The sequence below is a fragment of the Alligator mississippiensis genome, chromosome 7 (assembly GCF_030867095.1).
Source record: "Alligator mississippiensis isolate rAllMis1 chromosome 7, rAllMis1, whole genome shotgun sequence".
Classification (NCBI taxonomy): Eukaryota; Metazoa; Chordata; order Crocodylia; family Alligatoridae; genus Alligator; species Alligator mississippiensis.
In genome coordinates, this window is record NC_081830.1 from 61,325,446 (window position 1) to 61,341,418 (window position 15,973).

Sequence of the window (15,973 nt, forward strand, 5' to 3'; positions counted from 1 at the left end):
GGGGGGGGGGGCACTGCATTGCAGCCCTGGGCCCCCAGCTCCAAGCACTGCCCAGCTGGGCAGCAACCCCAGCTTGGGGGGGGGGGGACGACTCCCTCCTTCCCTCCCTACAGGGTCTCAATTTCCTACCCCCTTTCCTGTGGGAGCTGCTCTCCAGGCTGCCTGGGACCACGTGAATGTATATGCACGTGGTGCCTCCTGCCTGAGCACCTTTCTCCTGCTCCCTCCCACCCCCTTGCAGGCTGGCACTCTGCCAGCCTGCAGAGAGCATATTGCAAAACTGTAAAGTGTGTGGGTTTCTCTGGTAAAATGAGAAATCCGCGTTTGCCTCTTATCTGGTAAAAGGTAAAATCCACAGTTTACTCCATTTTTCCATGGGAAATGGAAAACCCGGATTCCCACTCATTAAGAATTACACAGAGAAAAGTAGGACACAGAAGCTTTTACTGATCACTGCCAACTAGCAACATACACTGAGGTTCATGGTAGATGGACAGCTGAAAGAAAACACATATTTCACTTTTAACAGGAAATAGAGGAAGAAAAGACTACATACAGTAACAAAACTTCAAACACTGTACAGAAGTAACTTAACAGGAAATCCAAGGCATAGATCAAAAAAAAGGTCTGAAAATGTCGCTGGGAAGTTGTGACTTGGTGAACTGTACAAGCAGCTGATTGATGGGATATTCCATCAGCCAGTCTCTCTTGGAGACAGCCCCTCCAATGCCCTTCAGATTCATATTGACAAAAGTTCTGAAGCCAGAACGGCTCAGCGCCACTTAGGAATTCTAGCCTTACAGATTCAAAACTATTCATGTATGAGAATTAATTTTTATCTGGAGAGCAACGTGGAAGCTAGGAGTCCTAGGGAAGTCCTCATCTTCTACTGAGAAGGAGAAACTAATGTCTTAATTTTAACTGGGCTATTCTGAACCCTGTAAACCAGGGGCAGGCAAAGTCTGGCCCATTGGTTAGCTCCAGCTGGCAGCGGACTCCATTTCCCAGCAGCCCCTGCCCATGTGGCTGGGGCCAGTTTCCATGGAGATGCCAGCAGCAGCAGTCCTGCTTTGATAGTGCAGGGCTGGGATTTCTGTGGAGACCGGCCCCAGCAGCGCTGGCAGGCAGCAGTGGTGCCAGTCTCTTCCTGGGGAGTGGTGTGGGCTGTGCTGTGGCTGGGAGCAGGGTGGGCTCAGCTGCTGCCACCTGCACAGGGTGGGCAGTAGTGGCAGTGCTGGGAGGAGTGACTATGGGGAAGCTACTGGGAATTTTGGGGTGGCTATAGCCAGAGACGATCCCAGCAGGGCATGGGGCCCAGGGCTCCCCTCCCTGTCCCATAGCACACTTACACCAGGGAGTGAAAGCATACTGGACGCGGTGGGACGGGTGGCAGCTGGAACAAGCAAAGAGCTGTTCAACCACCAGGTGGGAGGGTGGGCTAAACTAAAGCTGTGGCCTCTCTGCCCAGGTCTGCAGAGCACCCCAAAGCACGGGGCCCAGGGCGGTTGCCCCAATTTGTCCCCCCCACCCAGGGACGGCCCTGGCTATAGCCCCCTCCACACCCCCCCACCCTTCCTAGTGCTGCCCCTGCTGGTAGGGTGCGTGGCAGGGCAGGGAGCTGCTCCAGAGCTGGACTGGGATCTTGCAACAGGGATATCATGATCCAGAGCCAGGGCAGAGCTGCAATCTGCAGCTTGCATGCTCTGGGCAGGGGCATGCAGGCAGCAGATCAACTCTACCCTGATTTCAGACCACGCTGTCACCAATGCAAGAAGCCAGGGCAGAACCTTGAAAGCCCTGATATGCTGCCTGCACAACCCTGCCCAGAGCATGCAGGCTACAGATTGCAGGTCTGCCCTAGCTCTGGACCATGCTGTCACTGCCACAAGATCCCAGCCCGGCCCTGGAGCAGCGCCACACCCTGCCATGTGCCCTACCAGTGCTGCTGAAGCCAGTCTCCACAGAAACCCTGGCCTTGTGCTATCACAGCACAGCTGCTGCTGGGGTCTCTATGGAAACTGGCCCCAGCCATGCAGGCAGAGGCTGGGAATCCCGCCACCGGCCCGATCTGCCATTTTGCCCACCCCTGCCTGTAAGCAGTATTTCTTGGATGATTAAATTATTCTGAAAATATATTTCTGGTTTGTGCCAGGGCTGTCCAAATTCTACGTGGCTGGGGGCTGAATGCCCTGCAGGTCACACCAGCAGGAGTTGCACAGTTGCAGGTCTTTCAGTCTCCATAACACACAGATACCCCACTCCCAGCAGTGCATGGGCCATTTCCCCCACCATTATATCACATAAGCATGTGGTTCCTCCCCCTACCACCACTACACTGCATGCACTTCCTCGTTGGTACACTGCACTTGCTTGCCCTACCCCACTGCAGTCAGAGTGATGTTGGGGGAGCAACAGCTGGGCAAAGGCTTGAGGACCACAACTTAACCTGTTACAGGCTGCCTGCAGCCTGCTGCCTAGTTTATGCAACAGCAGAAAACAAATGACAATGTATCATGTCAGAACTGTTGTGATTCTTGTCTTGAACAGGGTCAAAGAGGTTAGGGGAAGCCCATGCTCGAATACCTGAACTTCATGAAATGCAGAATCTTGGTAATCTTTCAACTCTTTTTGAAATTCCTTTGACAATTTTAAAAAGGTAACTGGATAGCACCATTTGTTGTGGTTCATTATGAAATGTGATATCTAAACATTTGTGGAAGGATGAATGAAAACATGTTAAACAAGATATTAAAGACAGAAAGAGAGTCTTGCTTTATATTCCACACCCATTTAGGCTCTGTAGTAAAGCTACATCCTTAAACTGAAAGTATAAAGATGCATGCTCAGAGGTATGAGCAGTTCCACTAACTTCTTTGCAATGAGGCCTAATTAGCATTTTTCTACGCAAGTGCTACTGAGACTTAGAAACACAAGCTGAGTTACATAAAAAAAAAAAAGAGGCAAATACTTGGGTATGCTTTCATTACTTCCGTAACAAAACAACAGGATAATAATGAACTGAACATTTAATTAAGGCCAGATTGTCCTCAGCAGCTTGATTACAGGTTGGACATGATCACTCAAATGGTCTCAGGCAGGTAGCCCTAATAAGGCAAGGTAAAAATCTAAATGATTGTGCGTGTTGCACAGGTACAGTATATACTTCATACCAAGTGCAGACCTGATGATCTATCAGTGTTTAATTAATTTCTTCCAGAAATGAATTAAACTTTCTTCTAAGGGTCTGTTTTTTCTTCTTTTTTTCCTTTAGCACAAAACAATCCATAGAAACCTTCTTATTCCAGTGACTGCCATTAAAGCCACTGTAGAACAATGCTTCTTTACAACACTGAATTTGGCATATTCATGCATGGGTTACTCTTTATATTGATGTTCCATTCATAAATTGTTTATAAAAACATTTATAAATGGAATAGTAGCTATAATGTGTATTACAGACTCGAGCAATATGAAACCTATTGATCTGCTGGAGTCTGTAACACTCCATAATGATTAACCATCTATTAGTAATTTATTAACCTTTCACAAGCCGTTTAGAAATAGACCCTAAAAATCAAGTGTGATCTCTATGAGCTGTGCACACAGGTTAATATTACTAATACAAAGTAGTAAAATGTGCTTAACAAGAGAGGCTGTAGTCTATACAAAGATGGATGCTAACTGATAAGAGAAGGCTCTCTGGTCCCCAAAAAGTATTATAATGCATAGGCTTCAGGGAGACTGACTACTTCAGAGACTCCATTTTAGCCCACTTTATTAATTTTTTTCTTCAGGCACCTGGGGATGAACACGGATTCATACAGGTCAGGTTAAATAGAAAATGGATCCATATGCAGATCCAGCATTAAGCAACATCACACGTATCTAATGTTTCTGAAAAGACAATACTATGCTTCCCTCCTTCAGGAGAAAGGTCATTTCCTCTGTTCCACTTCTAGCAGAAAGGTCTTCATCTCAGAAGGCTTCACTTACTAAAATAATCCACTTCTTTGTATGGTCAGAAACTAATACTTTTTGAGAAATGAATGAGAGAGGCATTTAAAATTGACAGCATCTCAACATTTGCTAGCCAGCAACACTGATTTAAAGATCTAGGGTCCATATTCTATTCTCACCTAAGTACTTTAGTGGATCTTCATGGATACAAGTGAAAGCAGAAATCTCATCTAACTTCATACAAGTCAGTGGTAGAAGTCTACTATTAACAAGATACCTCAGAGAGAAAAATACTTTTTGATTTCTGTATTACATATCATTTAAAAAAACAGAACTGGTAAAAGTTATAAGAAACCTTCATAAATTTACCACAGTCAGAAAAACAAGAGTAGAAGAGAAAAAAAACCACATTCCTTAATATAAATCTGTGAATTTTAATGAAATTTCACTATAGGTTTTTCTACTTTCTCAGCCATGCACATATTAGGATGTGGTATCAATTTGGAACACTATTTACTTTTGATATAAAGTTTATAAGTGCCTTTCAATACTTCCCAGCAAACATAGTTGTGGGAAGGTTATACTAATGCAACAAGTTGTACAGGACAGACTACATTTTCCATCTTATCACAAGCCTAGCAAGAAAAACACATATGTTAGTCATTGGAAGTGCAGACCAGGACTCAGACCTGGAATACTTAAAACCCTTGCTTGCAGGTGGCACATCTTCAAAAGAAAAACATATCTTTTAATTTCTACAGTACAGAAAAATGCTCAGGCAACAACAGACAGAGGCGTAGACTGCTTTTACTAAAAGGTTCTGAACCAACCACTACCAGAAGGGTGGTTTAACTTGTTATCCAGTTTTCATTTTTCCTGTGATGTCTGGTAGATGTTGGCACAATAGCCTCTGGCTCAGGGGCCTGAGCACTATTCCAACAAAAGGATCACTTAAATGTCTAACGTGAACTCAGTAGAGCAGGTTTTAAGATAACACTGGCAATATGACAAAATAGCAAAATGATGTGTCACTTTCTTTTGGCAAAAATAACTTCAAAATACAGAGATCATGATAAGGAACTGGAAACTGGTCCTGTGCACTTTGAACTGCCACATACAGTAGCCAGAGGATACTGTTGCAGATAAGATGAAAATTTAAATGTTTTTTTAAACCACAATCTTACAATCTTTGTGAATATGAACAATTTTTGCTCTACTAAAACAGAATTATTTTTAATTTTGTTTATAAATAAAGTGATGCTCCAGTTCTTATTTTCCAAGTCAACACCCTTTTCTCATTAAGGTTTTTAACTTGTACATTTCAGTGGTCTGGATCAATGCCAGAAACTGTGATGCAGCAGAGTTAATGACAGAAAACTAAAATAATACTGTGTAGCCACAAGAATTCCCAGACCATCCCTCCAGTAAGTAATAGGACCAAAAAAGGCCCAACAACTTGGGTTGAGGAATGATCTTGCACAAATGACCCCTTTGCTTAAGTAAATATTAGACACTGTGGAAATTTCTTACTACCCGTATTGTGGTAGAGCCTAGTAACCCCAGTGATAAAAAGAGGAAAGATGCCACAGTGCTAGGTGTTGCACAAACTTAGAAGAAATACGTGGTCCTTCCTATGAAATGGTATGTGGGGTAGGGGTTGCTAAATAAAATGTAAGGTGTACCTAAGGCAATTCAAGGGTATATTCACAGGAATCAAAGTCAGTGAAGAGGCTTCATTGATAAAATGTGGCTCCCACTGTCATTTCCTTAGGTTACGTCACCCAAGTCCCTTCAAGAATAGCTTATTAAAACCAAATGGGTCAGAATGCCACCTGGCTTTTATTTCTAATTCCTTGCATCTACATCTAGAACTTGCCCCACAAATGGTAAGGTGTCTTTGTTTTGAGGGTTTTTTCCCCTCCCTCTAAACAATTATTTACCAGCACTGGAGGGATACCTGGCCTTAAACAGTTGTGGTAATGGGTTTCTTCCCATTTTTAATTTATAGGAAATAAAGTTGCCAACATCAGCTGACATATTAGAATGAGCAAAGAATAACTTTTTATCTTTGAGTCTGTATTTTAACATTTTTATGAACAGAGTGAACCTACAGGCAGCTGTGATTTGAAATAGCTACATGTTGCTATTGCTATGTAGTAAAGTACACCCCAGCCTTTTGGAGCTGACTCAGGTTTCATCTTCAGAAATCCATTCTTGCAATACATCTGCTACTGTCCAGTGATTCATACAGCACAACTAACAACAGCTTTGTACCCAAGCAATCACAGTTGTTGCGGAGGAAAAGCAAATGGAAAGAGCATAGGGGATGGTTTGCCTCATGGGCTGGTCATAAGTAAAGTATTCTTTAAAAACCCAACATAAAAGTAAGTATATATCTTTCATATTGCTTCCATAGGTGACTGTTGGCAGTCCTAAGATTCCTTCCAGCTGAACTGTATTTGTACAAGTATGCACACACACAGGAAAATGCTGGCCAGCTTCCGACAAATTAACCTGAAAATAAAAATTATTTTCTACTTCCAACCTAGTCTCTTTGACCTGACTGTGTGATCCTGAGCAAGTAAGTTGACATCTCTGTGCTTGACTGCCTCCAGCTGCAAATTAAAATACTACTATCTAGGCCTTTACGGTGCTCTAAACGGATGGCCAACGTGCAGCACACGTGCCATGACAGCCTCCTTGTGTGGCATATGGAGACTAGGGAGGGGACAAGCAACAGAGTGGCAAATGGGGGGGAGCAGAAAGCAGAACAGCAGACAAGCCAGAGGAACAGGATTAGAGACGCACTTAGGAAGGGGGTGGGGCATATTTTCTGGCATTCCTGCCAAAAAGTCTGGCCCCCATTGCTCTAAGGAAAGGTGAAATACAAGTTAAATAATTAATCTGAATTCAGTCAAATAAAGAAGGGATTTTTGGTTTGTTTTTTTTTCCCTTATTCGTTCTATCAAGGAAGGGATTTTTGTTTTTTTCCCCCACTCCATTTCCTTCTTTTGACTTTTCAGAACCATTCTGGTTTCATTTGCAAAGAGCCAGATTCAGCAAAATCAAGGAAACTTAAACATGTGTTCAAATTAAAACATGTACTTAGCTGCTCTGCTAAACCCAGGATAGTTAAGTACCCAAGTTATTTAGTGAAAGTCTTGAGATGATTTGCATTTTAAATAAAACATTCTTATTCATTGCTTTGTATCTTAGTGTCAATCAGTTTGATATTTTCAAAACAAAAATATATAACTATGCATAAAATAGCACATAAATGGCACATAACCACCTCTGACCTGAGCAAGAAGAAAGGCTTAAGACAGATACCCTTCTAGCATTTAGTGCAGGAGAATTTTATAGCACATGTGTACCAAAAAGTAGAGGGAGAATATATTTTTTGAGTCCTTGATACCACAAAATACAACACCACCTGAATATATCAGAACCTTATCTTTAATAGCACTGTTCCTGGCTCACAACACTATAAAAAGAGAAATTATCAACAGAAGATGTGGGGATATGCTGTCTGGCCTGGTGATGTTTATTATTATGTACAATAAAGCAAAAAGTACTTTGGAAAATGATGGTAATAGAAAGAGTCGGTGCTATGCTTTTTCAGGTAGGACATAACACCCAGTACTCACCCAGATTTGGCTGGGACATTGCCATTGATCTCTGTGGCATTGGTGTAGAAGTGGCTGTAGAATGATGGTTCATGTGATTCACTGCCTGGTTCATAGGCTTTCGAGGGTCTTGCCATGTTGTAATTTTTTCTATATGACTACAAAATGGGAAAGAAAGGGAAAGTCATTTAAAAAGAAACACGCAAGCATGCTATACATATGATCAAATCATAGGTTCCATAAAGAGGAAACAATCATTTCTCAGATCTTGTGTGTTCAGCCTTCCAATTTAATCTCAACACATTTGTAAACACCTACAATTCTGTTCCTTACTTTTACTCCTCAATAAATTGCTTATCTGATCTTTCACCTGCCACCACACCACTCTGTTTAGATTGCTGTATACATCTCTTTCATTCCGTTGGAGAAATGGTGGCATTCACAATGATGTCAACAGTTCTCCTTCACTTCCAGATCATTCTGCAGGTTATTTAATTATCTGTGGTTAGTGTTTACATTTTTCTGTTTGGATCTATCCTAATGGAAAAGGAGGAACAGATATTTTTTTTTAAAATCACACAATGTAACTAGAAAAGTTCAACTTATGCTCTCTCACCCATGTTACCTCTCCAACCTAAATCACATTAAATATTACATTCTTGCATTCTCTCCAAAATTTCCAGTCAGATAACTAAACAATGTTAAGTTTTCTGGTGGTAAAAATGCATTTTTTTTGACAGTGAAGAATAGAGGTACCAAGATATTTTTCAGGGAACCTTTTTCATTGGAACTGAGAATTTTCTTTGTGATGTATAACAATTTAGATAAATGTTCATCAGGAAAAAAATATCCATATTTAAGTGGTAGAAAATAGGGAGAAGAATGAGACAACTTAAATGAGACATCCAATACCCTAGCGACTGGGGCATTCACCAAGGACATGGACATTATGGTTTAGGTTCCTGATCCTCTATATCCCACAATCTAAGCAAGTGCCTGACCACCAGGCTAGCAGCTTTTTCAGAGTGGGTCCTTATCCCTTTTATTTTGGGAAAAACTTACAAAGTTTTCATCTCCATGTGGAGCAGAAACAGGAATATATTTGAAACCATGAAAACTTAACTTGGTTCTCACTGAGCTTAACCCCAAACCTTTTCTACCTACTTTGTTGCTTTTTTGACACTGAGTATAAACAGATGTTGCCAAATGAAGTGGATCAGGGTTGATGGGATGTCTCCCTCCACAGCTGATCTGTTTCACTGGATGAAAAACATCACACATTGTCCTACTATTGCACAAGCTAATTCTATTCCATCTCGGAGGAAAGGCAGCAAGAGGGCACAGCAGCCCTGCTGGCTCTCCAGGGATCTAGCAGACCTCCTGAGGCTAAAAAGAAAGGCCTACAAAGGATGGAGGATGGGATTCACCTCCAAGGAGGAATAGTCTGCACTGGTCCGGTCCTGCAGGTAGCAAACCAGGAAAGCCAAGGCTGCAACTAAACTCCAAGTAGCTTCAAGTATCAAGGTCAATAAAAAAGGCCTTTTTCAGATATATGGGGAGCCGGAGGAAAAGCAAGGGCAACATTGGACCCCTGCTGAACCAGATGGGACAACTGATGCCCAGGAAAAAGCCAACCTATTAAATGGGTACTTTACATCAGTCTTTCATCAGTCCCACGGGATACCCATGCCCACTACGGGACAGGGAGGTCCAGGTGAGGGAGATTCCCTGCCCTCCATCAATAGTGACCTCGTGAAGGAACACCTTAAGAGGCTGGATACCTGCAAGTCAGCCAGCTCTGACAATCTACACCCCAGGGTACTCAAGGAGCTGGCAAGCAACACAGCCCAGCCTCTGCAACAGATCTTTGAGAACTCCTGGCGCTCTGGTGTAGGCAAAGACTGGAAGAAGGCCAATGTGGTGCCTAACTTCAAGAAAGGGAGGAAAGTGGATCCAGCAAACTATAGGCCCATCAGCCTGACCTCTATCCCAGGGAAGGTCTTAGAAAAGTTTATTAAAGAGGCCATTCTTAATGGGCTGGCCGACACCAACATCCTGAGGGATAGCCAACACCAATTTGTTGTGGGTAGGTCTTGCTTGACCAATCTCATTTCCTTTTATGACCAGGAGACTTATCACCTGGACAAGGGAGAAGAGATTGATGTCATATATCTTGACTTCAAAAAAGCCTTCTATCTAGTATCCCATGATCACCTCTTGGCAAAACTGGCCAAGGCCTTGGGTCCACCACGATCTGCTGGCTGGGAAATTGGCTCCGTGGTCGGACCCAGAAGGTGGTGGTTGATGGAAGTCAATCATCATGGTGCCCTGTGACCAATGGGGTCCCCCAAGGCTCTGTCCTTGGACCCATATTGTTCAACATCTTCATTAATAATATGGACATTGGAGTCAGAAGCAGATTGGCCAAGTTTGCCGATGACACCAAACTTTGGGGTAAAGCATCCACACCTGAAGACAGAAGGGCAATACAGGCTGACCTGGACAGGCTCAGCAAATGGGGAGATGAGAACCTGATGGTGTTTAACACTGAAAAATGCAAGGTTCTCCATCTTGGGAGGAAAAATCTGCAGCATCCTTATAGGTTTGGCAGTGCTACGCTGGCTAGCACTATGCAAGAAAGAGACTTGGGGGTCATCACTGACCACAAGATGAACATGAGCCTTCAATGCGATGCTGCAGCTAGTAAAGCGACCAAAACGCTGGTTTGCATTCACTGATGCTTCTCAAGCAAATCCCGGGATGTCATTCTCCCCTTGTACTCGGCTTTGGTGAGGCTGCAGCTGGAGTACTGTGTCCAGTTTTGGGCCCCACAATTCAAAAAGGATGTGGAGAAGCTTGAGAGGAGAGCCACATGCATGATCAGAGGTCAGGAAAACAGACTTTACGAGAACAGGCTGAGAGCTATGGGACTCTTTAGCCTGGAAAAGTGCAGGCTCAGGGGTGATCTGATGGCCACCTATAAATTTATCAGGGGTGACCACCAGTATCTGGGGGAGCGTTTGTTCACCAGAGCACCCCAAGGGATGATGAGGTCAAACAGTTATAAACTACTACAAGACCGTTTCAGGCTGGACATAAGGAAGAATTTCTTTACTGTCCAAGCCCCCAAAGTCTGGAACAGCCTGCCATTGGAGGTGGTTCAAGCACCTACATTGAACACCTTCAAGAAAAAAATGGATGCTTCTCTTGCTGGGATCCTATGACCCCAGCTGACTTCCTGCCTTCAGGCGGGGGACTGGACTCATTGATCTTCCGAGGCCCCTTCCAGCCCTAATGTCTATGAAATCTACTTTGGGCACAGGCCTGATCCTGCGAGATAACAGGCAACATGTTCCCCACTTAAAAATGTGTCTCAGAGATTCCCCAGGGTCTGAATTTTCTTCAAACCTCAGCTCAATATTTTCTTCTTTGCTTTACTCCATTTTTAGCAATAAACCTCGACCTCTTACCACTTTTCCCAATTGCCACCTCCTTCTATCCTCCCCTCAGTGTAAGTCTTTATCACTATTTATATGTTTTTCTTTTATTCCATTTATTCTTGTCACTTTTCTTTCCATCAGGATGAATCCTTGTACCTTGTTCAGTAAAATAATCTCCTCCTAGCTCACCCCCAACTCTATAGTGTTAGGTTATTAATATAAATTAGACTTTACATTCCATCTGAAAGATGCTGTTATTAATATAAATTAGACTTTACTCCCTAGTGTATAAGTCCAATTTACACTTAAATGAAATGAAGGGAAACAATATCAATAGCAATTCTATTTAAAGTCCCACGGTTCAATGTGAATTGGTATCTTAAATCAAATAAAAAGATTATATTTAATCATGGTTGTGCATTTGAGGAATGTGCTGCCCTTGAATGGATAAGCATGTTTGGAAATTACTAAAATGCTTCTTTAAATAGATGCTTTATTGCAAAGCTAGTTTACAGCTCTCTAAAATGTAGGCAAGATGTAAAAAATAAAACCCAATAAAACACTAAGGCAGGTACAACTTTAAAAACTGGAAGCATAAATTCCTAGTAGAAAATGTGATGTATAAGTTAAAGTATTTGTGAAGCCCACTGTATTAGATAACCTGTCAGAATATGCCCAGGAGTCTAACTACAAAAAAGTGAAACCTTAAACTGCAAATGCTAGGTATGCACAATGAGCAATAACAGGAAGGACTCCTAACAACAACAACAACAAATACAAATACAAAAGAATACCAAAATGGCCAACTTGGAAATTCTCCTTTGTTATCCAAGTTCCTTTCAGTGTTAGCATTCTTGCATTTCAATTGTTTCCTGCAAGCAATGCACATTAACCAACTGAGCAAAACAATAACTTTTTTTCAAAAACTAAAAGCAGAGATCATGGGCAGAGCTGCAGTGTGAGTACTGACAACTGATTTGTAAGTTTATTTTATTTTATATATATATATATATATATATATATATATATATAAAAAGCACCTAATCCAGACTCTAGGCCCTTTAGACATAGTTAAAACAAGACTTGTTTAAGAAATAAGCTAGAAGCTTTTACTTATCCCTACTTGGGAAAACTATCAAGAAATGAAGTCAAACTAAAAGAGTGCTCCAGTTCACCTATAAATATCAGCCTTCCTTGTGCCCCTCCTTTCCTCAACAGCCTGAGTAAATAGATGGGCCTTGCTATAAGACCTGAGCTCAACAAATCTGGGCTATTTCAGGCTTTGTGGGTAGGCAGTAAACTCCAATGTTAAGAGCACCTGGAAAAACACACCCAGGCCACAGCTCCTTTGCTTTAAAAAAAATAAAAATAAAAAAAAAATCAGGGCACTTTCAGATGAGTCTCCGCTGCTGCTGGCAACTCTGGCCATGTAGGCCAGGCAATGAGCCAGTTTCTAAGACAGGATTTTTGTTTCATTTTGCTTGTCTGCTTGTGCTTAAGGATTTTAAGATCAAAACCAACTCCCTGCCTAGATGTAGGGTGGTGCACAGCCAGGAAGAGCATTGTTCTGAGCCAGTCAGGGAGGGAGGTAGATGACCCCGATGCCCCCACCCCTGGCTGCTGATTGGTCAAGGAGGAAAAGAGCCCTGCCCCCTCACCACTGATTGGCCAGGAGTGCCAGTGGTCCCACCCTTCAGCAAGTGGATATTCTGTATTCTGGGGATGTCAGTGGGCACCCTAAGAGTAAGCGTGTCGTGCCCCCTTTGATGTATTACACTTACGTGGACAGCCATACTTTTCACCAGCTGCTGTAATCAATGGCCTAGGAGAGGTCTTTTCCAGTCCTACGTTCTAGGAGAGCTGATTGAAGCATAGTGCCACGTGGAGTAGGCCTGTGCAAAGCGGCTAGTATTCGCTTTGGATTTGGCCGATTCAGGGCCAGTGATTCGATTCGGTGATTCGAACTGCTGTCCTGAATCAGTTTGACCGAATCTCCAAATCACACAGGCCCATCCGCCCCCCTCTCTGCCAGCCCCAGCAATGGCTGACCTGCCTGCCTCAGCTCCCAGGCACTTTGAAAAAAAAGAAACTCCCCCCTCCCGCCCCCAAAAGCCCCAACTCAGCAGCTGCTGCCTGGCCGGGGGGGGGGGGGGGGGTGATCCTCACTGCCTACCACTGCATGGGGGGCTCTGCCCCCTTTAAGAAAAAACAAAACAAAACAAAACAAAAAAACTCCTGGATTCACCAGTTCCTGCCTGGCGGGGGGTGATTCCCGCTGCCCCCCACTGCCCCGTGCTGTGGGGGGGGCTCTGCACGAGCCCCCTGAACCACTGAGGCCACTGCAGGAGCCAGTGAGTCGGGGGGGGTTGTTTTTTTTTCCTAAGGGGCCAGAGCTGGAGCAGGTGGGGAAGCCATGGGGGAGTGGAGGAGGTTGGGGGGCTTGTGGCAGAGCTCCCCATGCAGTGTGGGGCAGTGGGGATCGCTCCTGCCTGGCAGGGACCAGTGAGTGGAGGCTTCTTTTTTTTCTTTTTTTTCCCCCAAGAGTCGGGAGGTGGGGCTGGGTAGGGCTGCCATGGCGGGTGCTGGGAGAGTGGGCAGGCGACCAGGAGGGGATGGGGCCTGGCAAGGGTCCCCCCCATGGTCCCCTTACCTGCCGTCTACTTACCAGCTCCAAACTGATTCGGAGAGCTTCAAATTGATTTGGACCTTTTAATTGATCCCCTGATTCGATTCAGATTTGGAGATTTGGCCAACGAATCAGGCTGAATCTCCTCCAAATCAAATCAGTACCCGAAGCTTTGCATAGCCCTAATATGGAGTGGAAATTGGTATTTTAGCTCTGACTGACAAGGGTCAAAATGTGGATACTAGGGCTGTATCCAAAAGAAATTATTAAAACCACTTGATCATAAAACCGCCAACCAACAGCAGCTCAGGATCACAGAGCAACCTAACATTCTGAAATGTAGTAACAAGAGATGAGCATGCACCTTCAAGAAAAGATGTAGCAATAATCTTAGTATAAGCATGTGTACGCGAAGTCACTCATCTAATCACTGCCAAAACTACGTCACTTCATTTTTTGTTACTTCAGAATTATGTGAAATCTGGTACACAAAATAAAATAAGCCTGAATAAGTAAGTTTCACATATAATAGTAATAACGCTATTTTAAAAAATCACTGATTTTAGTGGTAAATGAGAAGAAATCTGCCATTCACAGCAATATAAGGCTCCAAACACTGAAGTCAGACTTTTGGTCGTAAAGGCCTCCATTTGGCCTTGATCCTGATTCACAAAAGTAATTTGAAGTTTTGTCACCAACTTTAACGGACGCAGAATCAAGCATTTCCACATGATTACAAGGTGCATATTAGGCCCATGGAGGATGGGGGGGAAACTTCAATACATGAGGTTTCAGATTCAGTTACTTGATTCACACTAGAAAGACAGATACGAATTTGGCTATGCATGTATGTCTTTAGACTAAATGAAAATAGAAGAACGTTTTTTCTTTCTTAATGGAAGATATAAACAATTCTCGCTCTGCCCCACCCCAAACCCTTAAGACTATATTTTATATGCTACCTGCAGTCATATATAACCTTTATTTTAACAATACATTGTTTTTGGAAAAAAACCCAAGTGCTTATATTAGTACCCCTATTTTGGTACTATTTTAATATATAGTACTATAAATGCCAGAGTCAAGTGATAGATATTCTTTTGGAAACACATTTGTCATTACACTCCCTGTTAGAGCACTTGGTTTCTGATCACCAAATTAGGATGAAATGATATTCATTTCTGAAAGGAGATTTTTCCTTTTAGTACTGCAAGCCAATTCTCCACCCCTTACATGCTATTTAAAATATGCCCACTGAAGATGCCCTGCCTACAAGGGATTATAAAGAAGAGTTTTACCATTTGCTTCCTGTGGACTGTGTGCCTTTTCTTAGGTATCAGTGTGGTGAGACTGTCATATTTAAACAGCACAAAAGAGAGAGACACAAAATCATCCTCTATAAACAAAGAACTGTATTTTAAAGCCAAGGTATTTGAAAATCAACACAGCCTGGCTATTTTATCTCTGTTCATTTTAAATTACAGAGATAAATCAAATTTAAATCAAACAAACAATGTCAGTGCACTAAAACTTCTCAGATGAAAGGTCTTATAAAACACACCAAAAAAAATTGCAAAATGTCAAGCAAAACAAAAAGCCATGGAATTGTAGCTACAACTAATACTGCTATTGTTTAAAAACACTTTCTCCTTGTATCCAGAGAACGATAATCTGCATCATAATTATACATGTAAGAAGTACAGCAATGAAAGCCATATGGTGAAGCTTCAGAATATCCAAAGGAATTGAAAAATTGTTCAAAAAACTTAAGGATCACAGATCTAAAATTATCCAGCTGCATGAAAAACATAGGAATGATCTATGGAAACGAGAAATGTTCTCAACAACCTTAGCCAAAAGACGCAAATGCCCTTGATTGCCTTTGTTGGTACTATCCTGACAATACACAAATGCATCGACTCCATTCAAAAACAAGCAGATACAGTTTCTAATGCAAGTCCCTCAAGGATGACAGTTGCATTTTGATTCACAGAATCAATGTATTGTGGGTTACTATTGCAACCTTTAATTACTCACTAGACAGAAATGTTTTTCACTACTTATTTAAGGAAAATAGTCTATTAAACATCATAGAGGTGTGAAAATCAATTTTTATTTGAAAGAAAAAAAAAAAAACCTATACTAGTATTGGTTTACAGTTCTGGGGCTGGTTTTAAATCTAAGGGATCTTCCAAAATACTTACAGACTTTATATAGGCTAGGGAGACAACATGGCATGTGAAAACAGAAAGATTGTTTGTTTTCCACTCATATTCAAGATTTTCATTGTTTAATTACAAAAAATTCATAATCTCTGGATACTT

General features: G+C 42.4%; 1 protein-coding gene across 1 annotated transcript in view; it reads right to left on the reverse strand.

The window, feature by feature from the left end:
• WWTR1 (WW domain containing transcription regulator 1) overlaps nucleotides 1-15,973 on the reverse strand; it is a 112,029-nt gene that overhangs the window by 38,517 nt on the left and 57,539 nt on the right. Inside the window, exon 2 of the mRNA XM_006259171.4 lies at nucleotides 7,605-7,741. Within this exon, the coding sequence (XP_006259233.1) occupies nucleotides 7,605-7,741 (137 nt within the window). The remainder of the gene's footprint in view (nucleotides 1-7,604; nucleotides 7,742-15,973) is intronic.